Source organism: Kryptolebias marmoratus, linkage group LG1 (assembly GCF_001649575.2).
Source record: "Kryptolebias marmoratus isolate JLee-2015 linkage group LG1, ASM164957v2, whole genome shotgun sequence".
Classification (NCBI taxonomy): domain Eukaryota; kingdom Metazoa; phylum Chordata; class Actinopteri; order Cyprinodontiformes; family Rivulidae; genus Kryptolebias; species Kryptolebias marmoratus.
In genome coordinates this window covers 25172923-25200731 of record NC_051430.1, presented here as the reverse complement: position 1 = coordinate 25200731, position 27809 = coordinate 25172923, and the positions used below count along the sequence as shown (strand labels likewise).

Genomic DNA, 27809 nt, shown 5'->3' with positions numbered 1-27809 from the left:
GCTAGGGTCTCGCGGCTGCGTAGCTGCAGACAGACGCACCACCACTGTTTGGACGCTTTAAGCAGCCAACCTGCCGAGCAGCGCCGGAGCACGAGAAAGAGTCCGAATCCGTCGGTAAAATGTAACGGCTCTGTCCGCCCCGTTTCCACCGAGACGAAAAAGATGGAGCCCGCTGGGAACAAAACCAAGAAGAAGAAGTTGTGGCTCCACGGTCCTCCTCTTCTTCTTCTTCTTCTTTGGTGGTCGCTGCTGGTCGAGCTGGCGTCGGGAGGTAACAAACCCAACTTTTTGGTACTTTTTTATCAACAAAAACCAGAAAGAATACACGACCTTGTTTGTTTAAACGCTCAGGTTGAAGTATATATATTTAAATAATATCCTAAATAAGTAAAATTTAGCAAGTTTGGCTTACATGAAAGTTTTCCTTTGAAAGTTAGCTAGTAAAAACTGTAGCTTGTGAGGTAAAAATGACACCTTAAACGTGATTATATACCTTTTATAAGGCCTGTATTTTTGGTAGCAGGCTTATTATCACATTGCAAAGCATTATTAAGTGATTTGTGTGTGTGTGTGTTGCAGTGATTTGCCGGTCTGTAAAAGTTAACCTCAATGTGAAGAAATTAATGAATAAAATGTGCATGCTGGTGGGTGGTACGGCTGCGGTGTCACTTTGCCTTTTCAGCAACAGCAAAAGCTAGTTTTATCTCTTAGACAACAGTTTTATTATTCATGTCAATCAGGCTGATGATAAAGTTTCTCCCCCTCCCTTTAAATGGTGTATATAAAGGGTAATCTTGGCGTGTTTAAATACACGCAGTGCTCTCACCTTTTCAGAAGCAGCAGCAGAAATAAGTCTGTTCTGTTCTAGGTTTTTTGGTTTATTTTAAATAGATTCAGAGAAATGTACACTTGCTGCATTGGGGAGGGCAAAGAGGAGAAAATAAAATCTCTTTTCTACCATTTGAAATGTGTAAATCCATGCAGGTCTTGACAGGTGTCACCTAAACTCAGCTTTCATGCAGGCAGTACCCTTAGGTATTATCACGATGATTTCACATTATTTCTCCACGTCCTTCACTGAAAATATACGCTGTAGACGTTCCTTTACGTCTTTGTCTTTCTGATCCAGTTAGTTCGCCATGTTTCCTCCACATTACGGAGCAACCCTCAGCTGAGATTGTCCACGTCTCGGGCTTTCACAGCCGAGACGATTCCCGTCATGTTGCATTGTTGAATAAACTGAACACACACGCTGTGACAAGTTCTAGTCTCGTCCTTCAAATTCAATGTGAGCCAGTGTTACCTAAATACAAACCAAAAAAAAGAGAGAGAGGGACACCAGTGTTGTTGTTAGGGGGGAAAAGGTTTGTGAACTCTTTCCCAAATTGTCCCCCACTGCACGGAAACGTGCTCCTGTTGACATGTAGATTATAGGACAATGTTTAAAACACCTCCTGTTTCTTCTTCTTTTGAAGGGACACATTTAGGCCACTGATCTTAGGTGCTCTTCTCTTTTATTTACATTCCCTCCACAGTGTTTGTATGTCAGCCCTTGCTCTTGTCAAAATGCTTGTGTTTTATTTCTTTCTGCACTTTTGGTTTTTTCTTAACATGGCTCCAAGTGTATCACTCAAAGAAAGGTTTGGCAGAAAGGGCTTTTGATGGTGATTGTAAAGGACAGCTAATCGTGCATGTCTTCCCATGTGAACGCAGGATAATAGATTTTATTGCGTTGACCAGTTTTCAAAATGTCAAACCTTTATGTTCATAAAATCAGTCAAGCCACAAAGAATTGTGTATTACTGAGAAAGGTAAATCAACCAAAGGTCAGCCAGGTTACATCTAACAATCACTACATCCAGATGAGATTTTCACCTGAAACTACAGATAATTTTGTTTTTGTTATTACTCCTGTTGGAGGTGGTGGTAGGTAAGGTGAGGTCTGTGTGAGATCAGAGTTCTCTCTATTTGACTGGGACAGGTTTCCTCTGGACACACTGACTTCTCTCCACAGTTAAATTCAATTAATTTTTGTCTTTGGTGATTTTATGACTAAATGTTTGCCTGTGTTAACTTGTATCCTGCTGCTCAGCTCATATCAGCTTGGTTACGCTTCTGCGCCTTTAGTAAAGAAAGATTAAAAAATGGGTGAATCTTCTTACAAGAATTGAAGAGGAGAAATATCTGAATTATGTTATTATATACATCAGGGTATTTGTTCTTGGTGAAAGTAAATGCATCATGTTTCTTCGCAGAGGCAAAGACATTTGTTGACCTTTGAATCTGTGCTTTACTCTGCAGCTCATTAAAAACTGGTGGTGCCTGGGCACGGAGGCTCATGAGAGAGTGCTTCAGAGCACGTTAGTGCAGATTACAGGGCGATGAAAAATGGCAAGGAAGTGAGGTGGAAGGAACAGCTGGGTCCGTCTGCCACGCTGCTTCCAGAACAAGAGGCCACAGACAATGTGGGGACGTCATAGCCTTTCATGTTCAAGTTGACGGCTGCTGTCAAGTCAGAGCAGGCCCAGACACATCCGACACCCTTAAGCTGCCTCCACATCCACTTCCTCAGTCACACTATTATGGCATTAAAGTCAAATACCTTAAACATTGCATATGTTGTCTTTACAGCTTCTGACAGTCCATAAACAACCTTCTCCCAAAGCTACAAATGAAAAACAGACAATAACTTGCAATTCTGTAACAGTAGACCTCCTAAAGTGCTCATCATTCTGTAGAGAAAGGCCTAAACCTATCATCAGTCTTCTGTCTTCGTGCTTGAATATATGGTTGAGCACATAAAGTTAATACAGCTGGCTTACCGTGAAGGGTAATTTTAGGATAAATCAAACTTTACATTCTTTCTGTACAGTGTTTGTGTTTTAAAGTTTTCCAGATGTATGTGTGCCCTGTTTGATGATGATAATTTGCCTGGTTTTCATATCTAAATGTCACATATTGGCTGTATTAAGACTGCTTGACTTGTGTTTGAGTTGTTACTGTAGTCGCTCCTGCTGTACAGTCACTTCCAGTTCTGCCTCACTAATATCACAGTTGTAATATTTGTGACATAGCCTGCAAAAAACGAGTAAATACACTAAATTTGAACACGTTTTCCATACAATGTTTTATTCATTCATTTATTTAATTTTTACTGTCTCTTCTACAGCCTCCTTCTATGGTGATGGCTTCGTGCAGCTCAAGGCCACAGAGTCGTCGGACCATAACATGCTCCGTGTTCGCTTTCGAACCTCCAGCACCAACGGCCTGCTGTTTCTCGCTGCTGGCCAGGCCAACTACTTCCTGCTAGAGCTTCATGCCGGCCGCCTGCAGGTGGGTACATCCATGGCCGCAGCACATGAGCATATGTGCTCATGCATATATGAGAGCACAGTACATGCAGGAAACCCATCTTTGTGCTCGACTTTGTGCGCCATGGACACACAAACACGGACCACTGGAAGCTGTGGGTCTGTCTGTGTTGTCATTGTCTGTCAGCACAGTAATGCACACAGACAAGCATGGTGTGGGTGTTAACTCAATGTTAGTCACTTCTTGTTGCAGTGGAGACCAGACATTTTTTTTCTTCTTGTCACGCCAACCAACAAATAGTTTATGAAGTGTCAAAAAGTTACGGTTTTTCACAAGTCAGTGTAAATTTAAGATGCTCTAACATATTTAACTATCAGTTCAAATCCCAATATATGTCATTCAGACTAGAAAATGATGCATTGGAAAGCAAAACATGCTGAATATTTAAACAGCAAGCTGGTCATTTTATTTCTGTTTCATGTACTGTTGAGATTTCTTTTTACTTATATCAAAAAGTATAATCAAAACAGCATTCAACTACTTGTTAAGTTAGAAAAACACAATTGTAGATCTGTTTCCAAATCAAATTGATGGTAAACATCTAGTACCTATTTCTTTCCAGACATAATAAATTCACTTTGGTCATTTGTATTAAATTCATGGTTTAGGATCTTGATCTTGGAGTGTTTAGGAGTTTGCTTTATATGCTGCTTCCTCAAACATGGCACAAAATAAACTCTTAAATGGTTGGATGTTTTTCTAAAATGCAGTTACTTTTAAATAGGCAGGAAATCCTATGAAATAAGTGATAGCTTCTGTGCTTTAAACTTAAAAATCCTCATGACTAAGCTTATACTTGTTATATTTTCACCACTGGGGTTGAATCATCCTGACAAATGTGTTGAATCTTTGCACTTCAGTTGGTAGAGGGAGTGAACTCTGCTTCCTGGGCTTTAAACCGGCAGTGTTTACCATTTTTCAAGCTTGGGGTCTCTCTCTGTGTGAGTCAGATGTGAGTGTTGCTCCCTAGAAACTCGTGCACGTTTAGCCCAGCAGCAAGCCTTGACAAGCTTGTCATCTTAATGAAGCATTAGTCTGAGATAGTGCTGCGATGCTCTGTGGTCATAGCTCAGGGCAAATAGATAATAGCACCCTTCCTGTTCTAAAACGCAGACGGAGCTCAGTGTTATCATAACAGGTGACTTCATAAGCAGTCTGAATTATTTCCCCAGGTGTCACGATATCTACAGTTTATCATTTTTAATTAATACAAGACATAATGTCATATTTTGTATAAGCAGTTATTTATTTGTTAACAAAAATTAAGATTATATACATTTTATTTAGAAATGTAAATATTATTTTAATAGTTAAGAACTGTCATTATAAAAGAAAAATGGAATAAAGAAATACAGGTGAGGAAAGGTTTGGAGGTTTTAAAGTCAGTAAAATTCAATAGCTTCTATGTTTGTGTACCATTAATACCATGTAATACTTTTGAATAAATCAGTCTGGAATTAAATGGTGAACCAACAGACCTGTTCTGTCATTCAAAGACCTACACCACTTAAGAGGTTATCAGTATCCCTGCTTCTGTGCAGTTAGTTGTATTTGAAGCTTAGCTGAATTGCTCCTTGGGCACTGTAAACATTTATCCAGTTTTTGTGTATTATTGCATATTTTAATAGACTTTTTTTATTGCTTCTCTTAGGTTAAACTGGACCTTGGATCAGGGGACCAAGTGTTAGAATCAGACCAAGGCATCCAGCTGAACGATTTGGCCTGGCATTCCGTAGAAGTCCACCACGCGAGGTCAAATGTCACTCTGACTGTTGACAAAAACTCCCACACCAGCATAAAGATGCCAGGTCCCTATCACAATCTCAACATTATTGATGGTCTTTATGTTGGAGACTCTGGGGGCTTAGATAAAGTCTATCTACCTAGAGACTTAAAGGGCTTCCGAGGCTGCATGGATGAGGTGGTCTTCAATAAGCATGACTTGCTGTCATCACTGAGACCATATACTGGACACAGACATGTCTATGAAGTGTCTTTAGGCTGCAGCCCGGAGTTCTTCGCAGCCAAGGAAGATCCTGTCAGCTTCTTCAGCTCCAGGGCTTATGTTTCTCTTCCAACTTGGACTATTCATCAAGAAGCTATATTTCAGTGTGTTGTGCACACTTCAGCCAAAGAGGGGATTATTCTGTACAGTTCAGCCAGAGAAGGGGGATTCGTTGCTCTGGAGATCCAAGAAGGTTTTCCGGTGGCCATTGTTGGGAAAGGTGGAGTCAAGACTGAGTTACGTTCACAGACTTTCATTAATGACAAAAAATGGCATTCTGTCAAGCTGCGTTTTAGTCCCAGAAGTCTTGACCTAACAGTTGATGAAGAAATAGTAAAAAGCAGCATTAGCTCCCATTTAAAGAGGCTTCACCTCAAAGGTTATCTTTTTGTTGGAGGTATTGATGATGGCACCAGGTCAGAAGTCAGAAAAGCAGGGCTCGTCTCTGTATCAGGAAGACGTGTCAGAGGAGGTTCCTTTAAAGGATGTTTAAAGGATATTGAAGTAAATAGAGTTAAGATGGGTCTCTCTAATGCATCAGTCACTAAAGATATCTCAGTTGGCTGTGAACCAGAGAAACCACCAGAGCCATCAACCTCTGTGAATCCCACAAGTACACCGAAACCCCTTTTTCATTTGATAACACCAACTCCATCCCTTCACATGTCTACCCTTGCAGTTGGCCTGGACCGAAGGTACGGCACAAACTTTTTGCAACTTAAAAACCTTGTGGTCCAGGAGGGAGGCAGAGCATCTCTCGAGGCCAAACACATCAAGATTTTCTTGGACTTTAAGAAACTTGGCATTCGACAGTCTCAGATTGTGTTTAGAATTCAAGAGCAACCAATCAGAGGTCAGATAAGGCTCGATGTCGATCAAGACCAAGAGGAGAACACCTTCAGCATGCTGGATCTTTGGCATGGGAGAGTGATGTACGTCCATGGAGGCTCAGAGGAACCAGATGACTTCTTTATGTTTTCAATTTTTTGTAGTAGTAGAAAGCAAGTTCCTGATTATTTGAAGGACAGCAAATTATACCAGTACAATGTAACTGTAACACCCACCAACGATGCACCTGAACTGAGTCTTCCTGAAGGAAATCTCTTTGTCCTGTTAGAGAACTCTAAGAAACTTCTCACCTCAGATGTTCTGCAAGTCACAGATATAGACAGCAACTACACCGACCTCGTCTTCTCTGTGCTTGGAAATCTGAACGTCAATGCCGGCTATTTGGAAATAGATAGCAACCCCGGCAAAGCAGTGAGCTCATTCTCATACGCAGACTTGGATGAATTAAGAGTGTTCTACGTTCACACAGGGGTGAGAAACTCAAGGATAGTGCTCAGGGTTAGTGATGGGGAAAAGGTCAGCAACACTGTGGTTTTAAGGATCATGGCTGTAGCACTGCAGTACAAGGTTGCCAACAACACCGGGCTTGGGATCATTCAGGGTGAGACAGCTGTAATTGGTTCAAAGCAATTGGCAGTGCAAACCAATGCTGTGAAACAAGTTGTAGATGTCCGATACGATATCACCGAACCCCCACAGTTTGGAGAACTCCAGAGACTTCACTCAAGTGGGGAATGGAGGCAAACTGAATCATTTTCACAAAGACTTTTAGAAAAAGAGCGCCTTAGATATGTAAACACCTTTCAAGACATTCAAACTTCCAATGTCACTGATTATTTCAAGTGCAAAGTTATTGTAGCTGCAAGGGCAAACACTGAAATAGTTTTCCCAATTACTGTTAGCTGGATAAAGTATCAACTGGTGAAGAACGTAATGATGAACATGGATAAAGTTAGAAAAGTGTCACTAAGCTCTGAGTGCCTTTATGCCAGAGCTGAAGGCGTGGCCCTCTCGGATGATGAACTGTATTTTCGGGTTCTCACTACACCAAAGAAAGGGAGGCTCCTGCTTGATACCGCAGTCTTAACAAAGAACTCAACCTTCAGCCAAAAAGATCTGACAGATAAAAAGGTCCACTTTGAGCTTGTTGATAGGCCTCACGAAGACACAACTGACAGGTTCAAATTTCAGCTGGTGTCTAAACACGCTCAGTCTGAACATTATGATTTTCAGTTTTCCATCAAAGCTGATGTCAACAGCGTGTTTATGAAAAATACAGGACTCTTGCTTAAAGAGGGAGAAAGTAAACTTATCACTAAAGATGAGCTGTTTGCAGAGAGTTTAAAAACAAAGAATATGTTCTACACAGTCGTAAGGAGCCCCAGACATGGAAAGCTGGCCCGCATTAGTCAGTCAAACTCTAATGCTAGCTATGACAACATCTTCACCTTTAGTAACCAGGATATATTGCAGGAACGGTTAATGTACATCCATGATGACAGTGAAACAACTCAAGATGAATTTACTTTCATAGCCTCTACCAACCAAGGATTCAAGTCTGCCATTGAAGAAGACGAAATTGGCTCCAAAGAAGGAACATTTAACATATCTATTCAGCTACTGAATGACCAAAAGCCGATACGTATCATTGATAAAGTTTTCCACGTAGTCAGGGATGGACAGAAGTTGCTCACTACGGAAGATTTGCGTTATCATGATGCTGACTCTGACTTCGATGATGGCCAGCTCATCTACACTCGGCGGGGAATCCCAATGGGAGACCTCGTGTTGGTCAACGACACAGCCCATCGGCTGTTCCAGTTTCAGCAGAAGGATTTGGAGGAAAGACGAGTGTTGTTCATTCACAAAGGCGTGGGCACCGGGAGATTTGTGCTGTTTGTCTCAGATGGGAAGCATTTTGTGTCCAGCCTTTTGGACGTCAGTGCTCATGATCCTTTCTTGAAGGTGGCTAACAACACTGGCCTGTTGGTTCAGAAAGGACAATCAGTGACTTTTTCCAACAGCAATTTCAGCATTGCATCAAATTTGGACTTAAGAGATGACAAAGAGGTCGTTTTCAAGTTGGATGAGGCTCCCAAGTACGGAGCTCTTTATCTGAATAAAACAATCGTGGAGTCGTTCACGCAGTTTGACCTAAAAAATGGATGGATCTCCTATCGGCACAATGACAGCAAACATCTGTCAGACTTTTTCAACCTGACAGTGAAAGCTAAAGGTCTTCAGCTTGCAGAGAGAGTCAGTGTCAAGGTTTATCTGGAAAGTCATCAGAGGCCACCCATTGTTCAGCATCTAGAGTCTTTACTGGTGGAAGAAGGAAAACCAGTGAAGATTGATGAAACTAAACTGGAGGTGAGCGTTTTAAGGTTTTTAGTATTTTAAAACAACAAGCAATTAAAAAACTAATTTATTTTAAAAAGTAATAATTCCTTTAAATAAAAAACACTTATGTTCATGTATTGGTCTGTTTAAATGCTTGAAGTCATGATTCATTATGAGATGAGTACTGGTTTATAAAAATATTTTGTTAAAATTGTTTCACAAATTTTCCAAACTCTAAAAAGAAATAATAATCATAGATCCTTTAAATTACACTAAAAGGGTCAAATCTAAATTCTACACAGTGTTTGTTTTCACAATAATGTCAAGTTACAAAAAGAGTCCAAAGAAAAGAGGAAACCTTGGTGGCATTTCAGATTTCACCACTGAATGTTTTCTGACCGCTGCAGGTCACACATGAGGACAACCTGCCATCTGAGATTGCGTTTGCAGTCAGGGTAGCCCCATCTCACGGCTTTCTCAGGTGTTTTGTAGAAGCGGAGGAGCGCTACATCGGAAGCAAACAGTCGCCTGTCAGGACGTTTACCCAGCACGACATCAACAGCGGGAACATCCAGTACGTGCAGGTGGAGCCGAAAAAACTCAACGACACCATCATCCTCGACGCCACCAACGGGGTCACTGACGTCACCAACATTAGGGTGTCTGTTGACATCATCCCGCTCCTTATCCCGCTACACGTCGCTAATTTCACTCTGATTGAGGGCGCCTCGAAGGCACTGACCCAGGACGTGCTCAAAGTCACCAACCGACACTTTTCTGGGATCAACTTCTTTTACAACGTGACCGAATCGCCGCATCATGGCCACATAGAGCACTCTCGATACCCCGGTGTGCCCATAACCACTTTCACCAGGAGGCAGGTGAGAAACCCTTAAAGCTGACACACAATAATGGTAGTAAATAGTTGCATGGATGTAGGCAGACAGTGATGTTTATTTACATTTTCTGTGACCTAACTAATCTTCCCAGTGAAATTACTACATTTAAAAAGTCCATTCAATTCTGCTTCAGCTGTAGTTTCTGTTCTGTGTAATTATTATGGCTCTAACTTATTTCTAGAATGTCCCACACATTTGTTTTCTGTTAATACATGCACAATAAGTCATGCTAAGTCTCATATATTATATCACTGTGACTGCTTTGTTTAAAACCACTAGTTTCAGTCTACCTGATGACTTGTATGATGTTTAACCAGGTGGAGCATGAATTCATTTACTACGTCCACGACAGCAGCGAAACCCTCACTGACAATTTCACTGTGGTGGCCAACGACACAGGCCTGAGGAAGCAAAGTGCAGCCCAGACCGTTTACATCAAGGTTACTGCCGTCAATGATGAGCCTCCTGTTATTACAACCAACAGGGTCCTCAGGGTGAGTCTGCACTCCAGCTCTAAATTTAAACTCTTGGCACCTTTTTTTTTTTTTACCCAGTAGGAGTGGCACTGTAGCTTACTGTCAGAAGACTTTCATGGGGTCAGTGTTGAAAGTTGCCATGGCAGACTGGCTGGCTGAAGGAGGGAAACTATGTTTGCTATCTGGAGGAGGGTCTCAGAGGACTGGCAGCACAGAGCAGACAGAAATCTATATTTGGAACTGCCCTGACCTCGTCAGAAAGTCGGTTTAGGTGGTTAGGTGTTAAAACTTGAGCAAATACACATTAAAATATTGATAATATTAGCTTTAAATGGGAGCAGAAATGTTGTATAGCTAATGGGAAACCAGCTCTCAGGACTCTTGTTAATACAAATCAAGTGCAGAAAAACTTCTGAACATATTTGCTTAAAATGAGTTGAGATGTTTTAATTCAATCCAGAATATCTTTGGGTCTTTGAAGACCCAGTTTCTGTGTAATTCTACAGCTTCAGAAAAGAAAAACATGTAAAATTTGTATCATTAAAAAAAATGGAGAACTAATTCAATAGTGGTTATGACCAGAAACACAGATATTTTAGCAGGTGTAAAGTCATGAGTTTAAAAAATAGTTTATGTTAATGGCCACAAGGTGGCTGTCTGTCACTGTCCATCACTTTCCATCTGAAACGAAACTCTTGAGGATTTACACATTTTTAATTGGTTTTATTTCTCTTTATGGAATTTGTTTGAAGTGAAGTCCTTTCTGAATCAGAATAAATAACAAATTTTCTCAATTTATTAGCTGTGCATTACAAATGCCTTGGCAACTTTGCACTAATACATAGTTCCTGCAAGTCTCAGCTGGAAGATTTTTGTGATGTTGGAAGGTAATCGCTAGACAACGATGGCTTTAAAGCAAACTAAATCCAGGTATTTACTCACTCTTGACCAATGTGTGAGGGAAAATATACGCGAAGGATCGCTACTGTTGGGATTGACCCGTATGAGGTGGAAAAAAAAAGAGGAAATGTCGGACAGTTTGCTGCCCATCTCGTACTACAACATTGTTAATTATTTAGCGTATATGAAGAGTGCTTACACCACGGAGGAGCTTCCTGACCTGAAAGCAATGGACTCATACAGTCAAGGATGTCTGACCGCTCCATGTTAATAACAAGCTGCTGGTGCCTGGCAGGGTAAGTAATAACAATGTCATACATGTACATGTAGGCATATACCTGTCTGCAGTGTGTTTACGGATTAGAATCAGACCTAAAATGGCACCAGCGCTTTTATTTTTAACTATCCTTCAACCATGACAATTTTATTGTTGTTCTATTTGTTACATCACTGACCCTTTAACCTTTAATTTAATTCTTTAATTGTAACGTTAGCTTTGGGGTTTAGCAGATAGCATAGCTGAGTTATCTACAGTAGAGTCATTCTAAATCATGAAACCCGTAATTCTACCATATACTCTAACAGTACTTAACAGAACTTTTGTTCTGTTTTAAATGTTTTTTTTACCGGAATAAAAGCGGTTCGAGCAGATTCTGGATGTCTTCTAAGGCTGATCCTTGTGGTTGATGTTCACTAGAAGTGTCCAGAAGCGTGACGTCACATGGGACTTATGTATAAGTGCAGTCAAGTTAATAAAATAAGTGTTATTCAAACGACCGAGGCTGTCCTAAAAACAGAAACTGTACCAACTGAGCAGACAAATTAATTATCCTCCGATGATTTTTGTCTTTTTACAAACTAAAAGCAGCCGAAACTGCAACTTGGTTGGATTTTAGAACCACTTTAAGGGAGCGACTCCTGCGGGCAAATTCTCAGTTTCTTGTCATAAGAATTTCTGACAATAATATATGATCCACTTTGTGTGGTTCTGAAACTGGGACACGAGTCCCTCAGGGGGCTGCAGGGATGACTAAAGAAAAAATATAGTCAAAACAGAGTTGACTAAGTGTGAATTTTGTTGGGAAAACAAACAAACACAACTCCATGAAAAAAAAACCATTTAAGACATCATAATCCAGTGGTTTTTATCCTCTTGTAGCCCTGTAGGAGAAAGAAAAAGGAAGAACTGCCTAATTATTAAGATGCTACCTTTTTATTTTCTGCAGGTAAAAGCTGTTAAAAGGCATAAAAGCAGTGTCTGCAGTTGAGTTATGTCAGTTAAAACAGAAATGGATGTAGGATTGAAGTGTGGTGAAGATGTGTGGGCCTGATGAGCAGTCTGCCACGTGTTGGAAACTCATGTTGACTCCAAGGGGATTTTAGTGCAAATTGATCTCATGTGTCTTTTCTTTGAATCTGATGACTCACTCCTGGTCTGTTCATCCGTCCTGCTGTGACTTCTTGTTAAATGAAGGATTACTGTGTGTGTTGCTCTGGTGGGAAACACCAGAGCAACAAACACATCTGAGGGTGGTGTTTATACGTGGGTGGGTGTCCCACTGTGGAGCCGGTGTCACGGCTGTGGCTAGTTCTGATCTTTACAAGTGCAAACTGAGTCCTTTGTTTCAGCAAGGAATGTGTAAAGTTTAACCTCCCTGTTAGTATGCTCTGAGGCTTCGTGTTTAAACTTCACTTAAGACAAATATGTACAGTCCTGGTCATAAGTAAGCACACCCTCTTTGAGTTATGTTGTTTTAAATATCAGGAAACCCATCTTGTCCAGACCAAGTCGTCCTGTTTGGTAAATCCAACCTTAGATAAACAACATCAGGTGAGATATTATGCCATGAAACTGTTTATTTAACAACAACTTAATCAATCAGAAGCACTGTGAGCTTCTCCTGAAGCACTTGTGAGTGTTTTACATCAAGCAGGAATGGATTCTGTGATGAACTTAGAGAAGGGTTCTAAAACCATTTTATTCTCCATTTATTATTCTTCACTGAGAAAGATTTTTCACAAGTGGAACTGAGGACAGCTGTGAGCTTCCCGAAGCACGTTCACCCGAAGGTCAGACTGTGTAATGCTCAGAAAAGATTGTAAAACGAGCCCAAGAACTCAACAGGCCTGAGTGTGTTAACTTCTGGAGTCAGCCCAATTTGAGATGATTGCCTCAGATAATTATCGAACCTTAGCCTACATAAAAATGTCTAGAACTTATAGGTATTAAGCTAACGTGGTTTGGTAGTAACTGCTGGTCATTCACAACAAAAGAGCTCAAAGATCATACAAGATCAGGCAAGAAATCGTTATGACACGTAAGACTTGAGCAAAACATAGTCTAAAACTCAGTGGCAGGCAACATTTGATGGATGCTTCTGATAGTCAGTGCACTCAAACTCGCAGGAGCTCACAGGCCCCTTTGCACCCACTTCCTCTCGCTTGTGTAGATGTGCTGCTGACATTTCTCACACTAACCAGCTCTCAGACAGCAGCAGCTTGAGGTTTCCAGTAAGCTTGCTGCTGTGGCGCCGCGATGTTTGGCGTTGTGTGAAACATCGCTGTGATCACGCGCTTTAAAAAAAAAAAAAAGTTTATAACAACCTTTTTAATGCTGTTTATTGTGAGCCTGAAATTGCTATAATTTTGTTTTAAATTTAAAACCTATTAACTGGTTATAGAATGTTTTTTTGTTTGTTTTTTAGTCTTATTATCAGCAAACAAGTGAACATTAGGTAACGTTTAGTAGCTACAGAGCGGCTGTTGGACTCACCAGGCTAAAGGCACGCCTTGTCTAACTAGCTTTAATATTTGTAAAAATAAACATGAACTTTATCACCAAAAAGCATGTCATAAATGTCTCATTTTGTCAGTTCTTGTTTGAAATTAGCCCATTATTATCCCACTCGTTTTATGCAGAAGTGAGACCTTCAGTGTCATATTAAAGGCTGTGTTTTTATGATTAGATTGGGGAACTGTGAGAGAAGTGGCAAATAGCCTTCTACATATAGTCCTGTTATTTTTAAGAGTGTTAGGTATGTGAGGAGTCTTGTCTCAGCTCTTTTTGACATGCCTGCAGGGTTGAAAATTAAGTTTTATCTGTAACCCAAGGCATTTTAAAGTTCAAATCATCTTGTACTCAAACCAATTAACAGCCCTTTTTAAACGTAGAGTACGAGATTAGATGAAATGAAATGAGGAAGATTGAAATTAGGCCAAAAAAAGTGATAAAATGTGTGTAAAGAAGATTTAGAACAACGTATTGTGTTTCCTGTATAACACTTATCAGCCTGTAGCGTTAATTACTGTGGAATGACAACCTGTCTAAGTAACAATGGCTTGTTATGCAATAGCTCCTCTGGCTTCGAGTTTACAGGCTCATCCTTTATTGTCTAGTCTCTGCATGGTTCAATAGTTTTGTGCTCTGTGTGTGTGTCAGTGAGTTCCTCTGTCACTTTGTGTTAGCCTGAGGCTTTTCAGTGTGCATGGAAGCCGGATTCTCCAACACTCTGAAGTCGTTCAAACAGTCTGCACGGCTATGTTTAGTCCTGGGATGTCCAGGATTTAAGCAGTGCTCAGTGTTGTTGTTCCTGCGTCTGTCTGTGCACAAGTTCGGGAAGATTTTCTGCTGCGGTGCAGTGGGAAATGATGAAGGGAAAGGGAAAAAGGAGGAAACGGTGAAAAAATGCCAGGTTTTACACTTAAATCATCGAGACTCAATAAATGCTAAGCGGAGGGACCTAAAATGACATTCAGAAAAAGAATAAGGCTTAAAATGATTGGTAATAGCATATCTTTGCCCAAACTGTTACCATAAATAAAATAATTGTTAAAGATGTTTGTGTTAGTATTACACTCCTCAACCAGTGATAGTTGGGGTTGTAAGTCTCTAACAGTGTTGTTCTGTGAGCCAGAAGTTAAAACATTTGGAAACGATTGAGTTGATGAATGACGACTGCACAGCTGTTTGCAAAAGTCTTTTTTTTTTTGCTTGAAATTTTTACAGAGATCAGGCTTTACTTTCCAGCTGGACATTTAATTTGCGAAGCAGGCTTTTCACTCCATGTCAGGCAAAACCTTTCAAGTCCTCGGTGATCTGTATTTATTTATCAACGACCTACCTGTCGTGTCCTTGCCTGTCGTCTCTAGGTCTGGGTGTCATCAGTTACAGAAATCAGACCGAAGGACCTGCAAGCACAGGACCTGGATTCACCCCCAGAGGGAATACACTTCATGGTGACCCCTCCCAGCAACGGACACCTGGCCCTGAAGAGCAACCCCATGAAGGCGGTGCTGAACTTCACACAGACCCACATCGACCAGGGACAGCTGCTGTTTGTTCACAAAGGTGATTTTACAAAAGACCCACTGCTTTTGTAGCAGAATGTAATTATTAGTAAATTTGTTTTGCATTTATGAAAACATTGTAACAACCTATTGCTGTAAAAGAAAAACAGCTATAAAAATGTAAATGGACATCATAAATGATAAAAAAAAACAGCCACAGAAACACTACAGCAGTTTATTGTTGGAGATGTTTTTGTTGAGGCATTAAAGAAGAGAAAATGACTGTTAAAATAATCGTTTATATCTTTTATTGACTTTAAATAGTGTTTGATTTTATTTGTTCTTTGCGAAAATGACTAAATGAGTAATTCCAAGCAAATTGAAATTCATTTTATTTAGTTTTCCTGTTTGTAATTTGCTCCATTTGCTGTTTCTCTTCCATGGTTTAAATGTAATGCCAAGTGTAAGTCATCGTCTTGTTTATGCTAATCCTTTTTGCTCCACTAGAAGATGCTGTTGGCAGCTGAAGCTGCTCTGATTTAGTTTCCTCTTGTGTCCGCTCAGGGAATTGTTCTGCAGCTTTCTTCGTCATGTTTCTGCTTACTGCTCCAAACCTGCTTTTTATTTTGTCTTGTACAGCTGGAACAAGATCTAATTATTCCGTAATTTCTCTTCTTCTTTCACCCATCACCTCAGTGTATAAACACGCCTTTAGTAATCTACTGAGGATTCCTTATTGGGCTCATAATAAAGATGTATTGTTGTACTTTCTGTTTAGATCAGCATCAGAACAGCTTGTTCGGTAACTTTTAATTTAACTTCATAGATTCTTCGCAGTTCTTCTGTTTTATTGATTGATTTGTGTCATCTCTTAGGTGCCATGTCTGGAGGATTCAACTTCCAAGTCAACGATGGTGTGAACTTCTCTCCAAGGCAGATTTTTAGCATCACCGCCAAAGCCTTAGTTCTCAGTTTGGAGAAAAACCTCCCACTCAAAGTGTTTCCAGGTGAGCCGTGTCCTCTAGCAATAAATTTAGCAGATTGTTCATTCACCTCTTGATACTTTTTCCTCCTGTGTGGTACAAGCTTTAATTAACTACTTTGAAGAGCTTGACTGATTTAATGAATCACATTAGTACTTCATCTTTATTAACTGCTATTTAGGTCACATTAATTAGAGGGTGATAATTTGGTGCTCTAGATATTAATGCACTCATGGGACATATGTGACACTGATGTGTTTTTATTGTTTATATAACTACCATAGATTTCTGAGGCACAGAGGAGTAACTTATATAAGACTTTGGTTTCATAGACTGTATTTACCAACAGATAGTCCCAAAAGTCTGAAATCAGAACTAGGAATGAAGTCACACCCAAGTTGCTGTAGATACCAGGACAAACACATTTAGCTGTATTTTTTGCTCACAAACACCTTAGCTCCATGTTTACAGATAAAGACTGGACAGTGGACCACCTGAGGGAGTTTAGCTGTTTTTGTTTGGTGGTCTGAACACACTCAGTCCTGAGCCAAGCTGACGTCACCCACCCAAGCAGCAGAGCTGATTGATATAACTGAACAGCGATTCTTTGGAATATTCTGAAGATGCACCATTTTTTTTAACTGGTAAATGTTTAATGTTTAAAATCTATCTTAATATAAATATCCATTTTTTCTGGATTTTATTATTTAAAGTGGACTACAGGACCTTGTGTTGGTGAGTTTCTCTTTGGTTTAATGTTTGTTCTGATTGTTTTTGGACACTCTGTGGTCAGTGTAAGCTGTAATGTGCTGCCAATCAGAAGACACCGATGTTTAAATAGATTTTTCTTGCAGGAAATGCAACACTCTTAGTTCAATATTAATTTTTTTTTCTTGTGATTTCTGGATAATAAGAAAAAAGTCAGACTTACTATTTGTCTTCCTCTAAACATGAACTCACAGATTTTTGGCTCAGACCGTATAGCTTCTGCATAAAAAGAACTGAAACCGCATATTTGTGTCACATTTCAGACTCTTTCTGTCAGGGTTTGGGTGTCTTTGAGTAGTTTTTGTTATTTTCTGTGTTTGTTTTTTGGTGATCCTTGTGTTTCATGTAATATAGATTATTATAAAGTTTAGCTCTTTTTGTTCCCTGTGCCACCAATCACCTGCCCTCAGCTCAGTAGTTTTCTGGTCAGCCTGCCTCGCCCACCTCACCTGTTCCATCACCTCTCAGCTGATTGTCATTTTAAACCCACCCTCCTTCCTTTAAACTCAGTCACTGCCGTCCTCTCCCCGTTGGATCCTTGTTGTTGGTTTTCATGCCACAGTCAGGTCTGCTCCTCCTGTCTCCTTGCAATCCTCTGAGTTCAGTTTTTGTTGTAAGTTTTGTTATTCCTTATTATAATAAATCCCTTTTTTGCTTTTTGAAGGTGAGTGTTCACTCTGGGTTCCTTTCCCTCTTCTGATACTTTCTAGTGCTGTTATTCACCATAGAGAATTGTCTTCCTCTATGCAAGAGCCCATTTGAATATTGGCATAAAAAAGTATTAAATCATGCTTTTGTTTGTTTGATTTCTTATTAGATTTAATTGCAAAGTCAACCCATTTATATGTTCAGCTCTCCTACATCTACACTTTCCAGAAATCCTTTGGTTAAATAATTCAGTGCCTTTCCAACAACCAAGTCATTAAATCATTAAATGGGTGTCGTCTGTGTCTGCAAACATTTTTCAAGGGTTTTCAGAGACTTTCGGTAGTTCTCAGTGTGAATTAGAAGGAACTGCTGTTGTGAGTGCAGCGAGCAGCCAGCTGGCACCCTCTGCCGAGTTTCTGGGCCGCAGGATGAGTGGGTACTTGAAGAGCTGATGGGATGGGAGCTTTAACTGACAATGGGGGGATTTTTACATGGAAAGGGATGACATGAAGCACTTTTCACACGGTGCTGGGACAAGAAACTTTTTTTTTTTTCCTTTTCATCACAAAAGCAGCTAAACTATCTTTCTGTAAAACTCTACAACACAGTTTGCTTATCAGTTTCATGTTCCTCCTTTAGTTTGAGAACTTATCTGAAAGGACAGAATAATTTGATTTTATTTTATTTTTGATTGAGCCATATCAAGTTTAGCTCATTATCTGTAGCCATTTGTTTGTGGCAGCCATCTTGAACTGGGTGGACTTATTCAGTTGTAGTCTTGAGGTCAGAAATTGCAAACGTATCTGATGTGTCATGATTATCAGTGGTTTTGTCACATTAACCCAGAGAAGCTGCTGGAGTCAGAATGTCTATGAAAACATGCTCGTACTGCCTGTTCAGACTCGAATCTCCTGTCCTGCCTGTTTCAGAGATAATAAAGAACTAGAAGTATGATTGTTGCCTGTCGCTCAGATAGATCCAGATTGCCTGGCTGTCTGAGCCATGGAATACCATAATTCTGATAAATTAATAAATAAACATCCAACAGCAGATGTTCATGTAATGATCGTCTGTGAGTTTCATTAAAATTAGTCCACTGGCTCATCCCAAAAAACAAAAAACAAAAAACATGTTTTTATTACCCCCATAAAGCAAATATCTGTTTGTGATGATTTCGTACAAAACACGTTTTTATTTTAAAAAGACAGAATCTATGTCTGACTTTCTTCCTCCAATGAAATTTCCCCTGGAAAATGAAAAATGCTAGCTCGGCTTCCAAGTGAAAGATGAATTTGTTTTCCTTTCTCTTCATCGCTGCCTTCCATTATTATCCCCCGTCGCTGAAGGCGAAGGCAGAGCGATAATGTTCTTCCTCGTGTCTGAATGTGTGTGTTCTCTTGTCTTACTGGCAGTGGTTTGTCCTGTTTTAGCAGATATCTCTTGTTTTGCAGTTTTTCCCCCACAATGAAGATCTGCAGCCACATGAAGCTTTTATTGTGTTGTTTGGGAGTTTATGTAACTCCCCTCTCTGCATTTGGACGGTGCTGTAAAAAGCTTTTGATCTCTGCATTGCTGCTTTAGTTTGACACATCAAAAAACTCTCATCAGTCTTTTCCAGACTTTGTTTTGTATTGTTTGGAATTTTAAAAAGCTGTGAAGCGCTCCCAAAGGGAAAGAAAGGTTTGATGCAGCAGCTGCAGAGTTTTCAGTGCAGCCCCAGTTGAATAAAAGTCATGATCCAGCCAAAAAAAACTTTACTTCTTAAGTTATCTGTAATTTCTTGTTTCTCCAGGTTCTTCTAGACCACTCACCAACGAGGAGTTACAAGCTGTGACCAATGACATCAGCAACACCTCAAACCGAGTCATTACTTTCAGCGTGACCCGGCGTCCCAAGCTGGGGCGTCTGGTGAAGAGGCTGCCTGATAACATGACAGAGGACATCTCCACTTTCACGCAGGAGATGGTGAGAGAAGAGTCTGCGGACACAGAAAGCCGCATCTCAGCTTTACATGCGTACATTACTAAAATAGAATTCAAGGAATACGAGCCAGAGAGCGAGATGAATTGGGGTTGAAGTGGAGCGTTGCCAGATTTTTGCTGGACCGTATGAATAATACATGTCCTCCATCCCTGTCGGAGATACTGACTCTAGGCTTGCGTGGCTAAATGGTCCATGTTGCGCTTTTATTCAATTACTGCTGATGGATTTTCATCAAACACAGTCAATGTCATGATGCTTGCGTTGTATTTACTGCTAAGCAAGCAGTCTTAAATTATTAATTACATCCTACTGATAGTGTCTGTCAGACTGATGAGCAATTTCCGAACCCACCGACCCTTTTTTATATTTGAGCCTGTTCATTATTTGTGTTGTTTGTGTTTTACAGGTGGACAGAAAGGAAGTTGTTTACATTCAAAGTCCCATTGAGTCTGTGGGCTGGGAAGCCATGGACTCCATGACCTTTTCTGTGTCATCACCGCCTGCTTCTATAGAGAGTCAGACCTTCAAAATTGACATCTCCTATGAAAATACAGGACCTGAACACAACACAGTCCTCCTTGCAAACACAGGTATGGAAAATACTGTCAGTTTTTCCTTAAAAAGGTGGAGCTTTGCATGTCATTGACTGAACAAAATGAATCCGATTATAAATGGAGAAGCATGACAATCCTGCCCTTTTAATGAGTTCGCCTAATGTTTCCTTGCTAATAGGTGCTGAGGTGACAGAAGGCAAGAATGTCGTCATTGATGAGTTCAAGCTGGATGCTTCAAACTTAATGTCAAAGCTGCCGAATCCAGAGAGGAGCTCCCACGAGGTCTGGTTTCAGGTGACAACACTGCCTCAACGCGGCGTTCTTATAGTAGGGGAGAGAAATCTCACCAAAGAGAAACCCAACTTCTCTCAGTTCATTGTCAGCAAATACGGCATCACCTACAAACATGACAACTCAGAGACGACCCGTGATTCTTTTGTGTTCAGTGCTTGGCTTAATCCTAAGGGTAGAACTGCACAACGCCCTCAAGATGAGAAGGATATTGTTGTGGAACATTTTAACATCACAATCACTCCTGTAAACGATCAGCCACCTGTCCTGAGAAATAAAACTCCAAGTCTGAAAGTAATACAAGGGGATAGAGTAACTCTCGGACCAGAAAATCTCAAAGTTGAAGACTTGGACAATCCTCCGGAGGATATTAAGTTCTCTGTGGTTAGCCAACCAAACAATGGTTACCTAGCTCTTGTAGGACATTTGAATGAATCAGTAGTGGCCTTTACTCAAGCCCAAATCAACAACAGAAGTATCTGTTTTGTTCACGATGGAAGTTCTGTCTCGGGCGTGTTTTACTTCAGTGTCACAGATGGACATCACAAACCGATATATAAACTGTTTAACATTCATGTGTCAGAGATCACCATCAATCTGGTCAACTACACTGAAGTATCACTGCAACAAGGCACGACCTCGGTAGCTCTGACCCAAGACAACCTTGCTGCTGCGACCAACGGGAAGGATGTCACCATTTACTACAAAGTTACAAGGCCTCCAAACTTTGGCAAACTTCTGATGGAAAACCAAGAAGTCGTGCTGTTTAAACAAGAGGATTTACAAGCTGGAAGGTTGTTCTACCACATGACCGTTCTTTCCTCCTCTGAGGACAGCTTTGAGTTCACTGCCTTCACTTCGGAGGCGAATCTTACCAGCCAAGTTCTCAACATAACCGTCAGGCCTTTGATCCAGGTCGGCAAAGGTTTGAGAATTCCCAATGGGGTTAGTGTCAAACTCAGCTCCAGCGTTTTTAATGTCTCTGATTTGGCTCGTTTGAGTGACAGCGACCCTGTCTTTAAAGTTATTTGCCATCCTAAGCATGGGAAAGTTGTTCAGACGAAACGTAAAATCACCAAAAGAGTTCTACCAGTTGACTCCTTCACATTTCAGGAAATGATGCAGGAGAAGGTAGCACTGGAGTTGAATGCCAACATGACGGGAGTTGAGGAGCTGAACGACTCTCTGGTATTTGTACTGAAAGCTGATAACATCCAACCTGCTAAAGGGGAACTCCACTTTACAATCGTGCCGTATGATCCAGTAGCTTTTCCAACCACAAAAAGTCCCGTCCTGACCACATCCCCCCTTCCTCTGACACCAGTCAAATCATCTAGGAATGGAAGTTCTTCCCCCGCCCCGTCTACGGTTCTCCTCTCCACCCAGCAGCCAATCAAAAACCAGCACAAATTCAAAGGACGCAACCGCTGGGGGAACTCAAACAGGACCAACTTCTTGGGCACGACTCTCGGCAAACCGTCTCAAACGGAGGAGTTTCCGTTTCGGAACACGCCAGTCCGAGTAGAGTCCTACCCTCAAAAAACCTCCAACCCACTCCTGATCATCCTGCCGCTGCTGGCCCTGCTGCTGCTCATAATCATCTTTGTGGTCCTGGTCGTCTATTTTCGACACCACAGGCAAAGGAAGCAGAGCAGTGCTTCACCACAGGAGCCGCCTTCCGCTGGATCTTCAAACAGTCAGTTCTACAATGGCCAACCCCAGAGGAGCACAGCAGTCCCTACAGTTACCGTCACTCCTTTGAGCCCCACCGGGCATGGGAGCCCTGTTCTCGACAGGTTGTTGACACAGAATCAGGACTCACTTTATGACACAGTTGATTCAAAGGTACTTATAAGTTCTTGGAGTGATGGGTCCCCCGTACCATGTTCCCAGGTTATTAGAACCACTGCTCCCACTCTGCAGAAGAACCAGTACTGGGTATGAAATTTGCTGGACATTTTGAGAATTATTACTACAAGTTTGTGTAGTTAATGAAAGGTACTATTAATACAAACGGAATTATGCTTTAGGTCAATCTTTTTGCCCCTTTTTAGAGTATTGTTTAGTTAAACAAAGTAATATATAATTCAGTTTCATTACACTCATTCACCTTTGATGATGTAAAAAGTTCACAAAGTCTGTTTGGCACCTTGAAATTAACATCACAGGTCACATTTTCACACAATAATCTCATAGGTCAGAGTCCTCTGTCTCTGATCGAAATGACTCATGTAACTTTAAAGACTTATAAAAAGTAAAATAACTTTATACTACTAGACAGTGAGTAAACCAGATTTAGAAGAACGTTGAGTTTTCTTTCAGGTTCACAATCTGTTAAAACATTGGTTAAAACCACTTATAAATCTACAAAGCAGCCATCTTTGTAATAAACTCTAAAATGTCTGAATCTGTCTTTACTTAAAGGCCGTTTCGGGGTTTGATCTTAGAAGTGGAGGATAATTCTAAAAACATCTTAAAACTGTGATTTTTACTGAGACTGACACCGGCACAGTGATATATTCTGTAAGTATTTCAATCGATTGTTCCGATTTTTAAAATTGTTTTACTGTCATATATATTAATGTATGGTTACTTTTGTAAACTCAGGTATTTTTTTAACGGTATATTTGTGTTATCTTTGTTAAAGGTTGCGTGTGCTGTCAGTTATCGAGAGTAAACGTTGTAAAATTGAGCAGTTCTCTTACTGATGCTTCCCAGTGTGGCTGTTTATCTGAACAGCAGGTTTTGTACAACTTTTCTAACCATTATTTCCCACACTACTGTCGCACTGGTTGATCTAGAAACCCATTAGTCAGATACTGTACTGCGCTGTACAAAATACTTTACAGTTTTTGCAGATCTAAACTGTATTGAACCTGCAGGAGAATTTTATTTAAAAAGGTACAACTACTGAAAAAGTCTTTCCAAACCTGACGCCTTTGACTGAAATGAGAGTTGGTATTTATATTATTTATCAAAGTCTGTATAACGTCTGTCGTCAAATAATTGAGATTATTTTGATTAAATTAATCTGAAACTGCTGTGAATGAGCAGCACAGATGTGATTCGCTGTCACAAAGAAACACTGTAAACCACTGAAAGGTCAGAAATAATATTCATATATCTACTGTCTCATTTAAAAGGTTTATTTACTTTGTAACAAATGTGGCATAATTATTTATACTTTATTTTTAATAAATCACTGTAAAATGTTCAGAGTCACGTTTCGGTTTTCATCAAATCACACGTTGTGTAGTTGTGTCGGTACATGATCATTCTTAGTAAATGTAAAATTATTTCTGATTTCTTCCTCATAAATGAGTTCTTGTCGGTTTCCTCTGTCGCTGTAATTTAAACTGTCCCGCTGCTCGTCGCCCTCCTCTTAATAACAACACTGAAACAAAAGCTGCATTACAACACGCGAGCAATTAGAGAGAGGTAAATTACCATCATCGCCTCTCTCAGTTTCCTGCAATTAGCTGAGCTGTGGTTTTCTTCCATCCAGCAGCAACTAAACGCTGTGATCGGCAGAAAGAATCCTGATCGCTGCTCTCGTTCCACAACCGCATCCATTTTCTTTCTTTTTTTTTTAATCACAGCCATAATCGGCTCATGTTTCTTCACTTTTCAACACAAATACAGATACATCATGTTCTTGTCTTTTCCTCTGTCCAACTTTAATTCAACAAAAGAAGACTTGACTAGAGTCGTGTCATTGTGTCGGGATCAGAGGGGAACTCATCCGAACACACACATTCCTGCTGAGACCACCCACTTCTGTTCTGTATCTGCACGGCCTGTTTGTGTTTTAAAACAAAACACTGATCCTTTAAAGCGCTCCACACACACCTCCTGCTCTGTGTGTTTTAGATCCAGGATTTATTGGCTTTTATTTGGCGAAGAGAACAGTGGGGCTATTTCTAGACGTAAAATCAACATTGTGCCGTTAATTGGACCGGCTACAGTTTCTAATTAAAGGCCTAGAATATCTCCTGCCTCCTTTCATACCAGAGTTATAAACTTGGATCATCTCATAATGAGATATTCTGGGATCTTTTGAGATTTGTTTGAGTCTCAGCTCACAACCACATCAAACTTCAGCTCAATATCTGTAAAACTGGCTGGGATGGAGCCATTTTTGTAGCCGATAATGCGAGAATTAGACTATTTGAGTGGTAACTTTTGGACCTGTTGATCCAAATTTTGGATTTTCACACCACCATGTATTCCTCTCTGTACAGATGACTTAAATTTACTCGGTGTAGAGGGAGCTTTGCAGTCACGGAAGCTCTTTCTTGTGCAGCAGTGTCAGTGTGTGAACAAGTACAGCTTTAAGTTTGGCATTAGATGACAAGATTTAGATTTTATATCGTCTGCATCAAGAATTCACACAAATCTATCCAGAAGTCAGGAAGTGTGAGCCTTTTTATATTTAACCTGGCAGATATCAGGAGGAACATCTGATCTATGGCGGCTGGCACTGACACAAGTAGATTAGGAGACAAATCAACAGGTTTGATTTCACAACATGCAGATTTAGCATTAGATTATAAAATTACAAGCACATTAGGTCTAATGTGTGTGTTTTATGAATCAAGCTTCCAAAGCACAGTCTTTACACAACTTCTATGAGTTGAAAATATGCAGGAAAGCTGTTTGCCTTTGAACACCGGTTTTTAAAACAATAAGGTGTCAACACGGACAGGACGGGGGCTCACCTGCTGTCATGATTCTGTTCAGCAGCTGCTTGGAATCATGGGAACTTTTTTTTGGGGGGGGGGGGCTTCAGGTTTGTAAAATCTGCTTTTTTTGTGTGGGATCCTTTCCAACCTCACCCTTTCCCCGCACAGACTATTTCATCCGCCCATCAGTGTTTTTGTTTCCACGAACAAAAGTCATTTATATTCTGGGACAGAGAAAACGCTGACATGACTGTGAGTTACAAACCGGGAATGTCTGGGAGGAAGAGGTCATGTGTTCGGCACTCGGCAGAGTCGGGGCCTAAATTATCGGTGCGTCCGCTGTCTGGAGTGTTTGTCAGTCCAAGTGTTAGTGGCGCTTTGTGAGAAAGAGCAAGTGAGCTGATATCAGGGAATATTCTGTGCAGCTCTGCATAAAACAAAAACGCACAGAAAGTCGTGTCAGACGGGATCTTAAACCTCGGATATTAGCTCTCACAACTAATTTAAGGGTTTTGAAATTGTGGGGCTGAGGCTTAACGAACAATGGCTCCCGTTTTTAAGACGAGGCTGCAGGAGACAAAGACATCTTGGCTCATTCGGTTTAACAAGGTTCCACACAGACAACTCCAGATGGTTAATTAAATCACTTCTAACTCCGGCTGGATTATTATAGACACTGTTTCAGTTGTAAAAAAGAAAAAAAAAGACTATTTTCTTTGTGTGAGCTGCTCACAGATGAAGCCATCAAAGCGCCATTTAGTTTATTCATAAAAGCTCATCAAGGGCTGTAAAATACTGCAGCGGGTTTCAGAATCTAACAGCCAGGTGCTGAAAGCCGGGATGGTTGTTCTTTAGGAGGGAGGCTTGTCACACAAGCTGTGGGGGGAACGCAAGAAGCCTTTCTGCCGTGCAGCTGCAGAACCAACAGGAAAAGTGCCTGAAGTTTCGATCGGGACTGAAATGGTTGTGTGTAGAAGACCTCTGACTCTCATCTGTCCATGATTGATGTGATCTAATATAACTGATAGTGGATATAATAACACCTGTTTATTAGACAGGTATAAAGTCTCTTGGAGATACAGTGTAAGCATAAATAAATGGTATTTATGTTTATGTTGTTGTTTAGACAAAAACTCATCAGAGCTCATCTGCAAAGTTTATGACAAGTAAAAAAAAAAAAGAAGTCACTGAAAATCTACAATTTGTTTGTCTTCATAAATGGTATTTTTCTGCTACAAAACAAAACATTTATACAGTTTTTGTGACGAAGCCTCCGAGCGCTGGTGGGGTAGCGGGTCACAAACAGGTCAGCTCTCATGCGGCTCGCTGTCCTCTGATTTAATCTCCCGTTTCGGGCCGTCTGCAGATTCTTCTGCCGTTGCATCATGAAGACCTCATTCAGCAGATGTTTGTCCTGATGCTGACCTCCTCCTGGAGCCCTGGGCAGCGTCCCATTATTAGCATCTGTTTATGTAACAGGATCTGACAGAGAGGTGTTGTTTGACTCAATACAGATCAGTACAACTATAGTAAGAACCCCTTTTAAATCCTTAATTAATAGTTCAAATGAAAGTTATTACTTAATCTGTAAACACTTAATGAACCATTAATAATCAGAGTTCATTAGATAAAAAGGAGACTTGTCTCGCCATTGAGATGAGTTGTTTGTTCTCAGTGTTTACATTCATTCTTTATGAATTACTTTATGATAAAGTGTTTAATAACTGGTTTATAAAGCACCTATAAATCCTGTATGAAGGTGAGCCTAACCTGGAACCCTCTGAGGTGAGTTCATGGAGCGTCAGTCTGTCCGTCAGTGCAGGAGTTTAGATATTAACCTTTTTAAGGCGATAAAATGATGAGAACATTAAAGGTAACAATGAGAGGCGTGTCTGGACTTCAGGATGAATCACATGTAAACCGGACTGATGAACCTGTGGGAGGCTCACACACAGTCTAAATGTGTGTGTGTGAAGGTGTGTGTGTATTTTTACATGTTATAGACGTGTTAGTGTGTGTGAGTGTGAGACAAAATATCCAGGCAGCATTTTAGATGTGACGTTTTCATGAACTCATACAGGAGATGGGTGCTGTGAAATCAGCTTTTTGTAACTTTTAGACTTTTGAAAAATATTTATTTTATTTACAAATGTTTTCCCCATGGATTGAAATATTCAGTTCCTTCAGAAACTTTGTTCTCTTTGAGATCTGCTTCAGTAAACTGGCTCTATTTCTTATCTTCTGTGCTACATTTAGTTTAAGTTTACCATTCTGCTATTTTTAGCTTTTATCAAAACATTTCTGTTCTTAGTTGACATTTTCTAATTTGTGGATACTTTAGCTTTCAGTTAGCCTTTTGCTACTTTTAGCTTTTGGCTGACATTTTCTGCAATTAGCTGGCATCTCTCTAATTCTAATTTTAGCTTTTAGATAGCAATTTGGACACTTTCAGTAAACTTTTTGGTGCGTTTAGGTCAGTGTTTCTCAACCTTTTGTGGGCCAGCGCCCCCCTATCCATTATCAAGGCCTCTTACTGCCCCCCTCCCACCCCCCACCCTTTTTATTTTTTGCCTGTTTACGTGAATAAATTGTTTTTATTCATGGACTTATATAATACCTGATCTTGGGTATGGCCCATCAGAACATCTTTGTGGGCCATTCTCCACCATGTGCTGCTTCAATGAGTCCCCCACTTACCGCGGTGAAGGCCATTCAGATGGATCTTCTGAGTAAAGTCTTGCCCCAACCCTCTCCTCTGCACCTCTGTTCCTC

At 40.5% G+C, this 27809-nt stretch overlaps 1 protein-coding gene across 1 annotated transcript; it reads left to right on the top strand.

Annotated features, from left to right (window-relative positions):
• cspg4b (chondroitin sulfate proteoglycan 4b) lies at positions 1 to 23569 on the top strand. Its single transcript, XM_017412201.3, has 10 exons — positions 1 to 271; positions 3170 to 3333; positions 5024 to 8596; positions 8974 to 9447; positions 9783 to 9959; positions 14991 to 15189; positions 16004 to 16135; positions 19320 to 19492; positions 19917 to 20100; positions 20243 to 23569. Exons 1-10 carry the CDS (start codon positions 163 to 165, stop codon positions 22297 to 22299), a joined length of 7242 nt encoding a protein of 2413 aa, XP_017267690.1. The 5' UTR covers positions 1 to 162; the 3' UTR covers positions 22300 to 23569.
• Positions 23570 to 27809: the final 4240 nt, after the last annotated feature.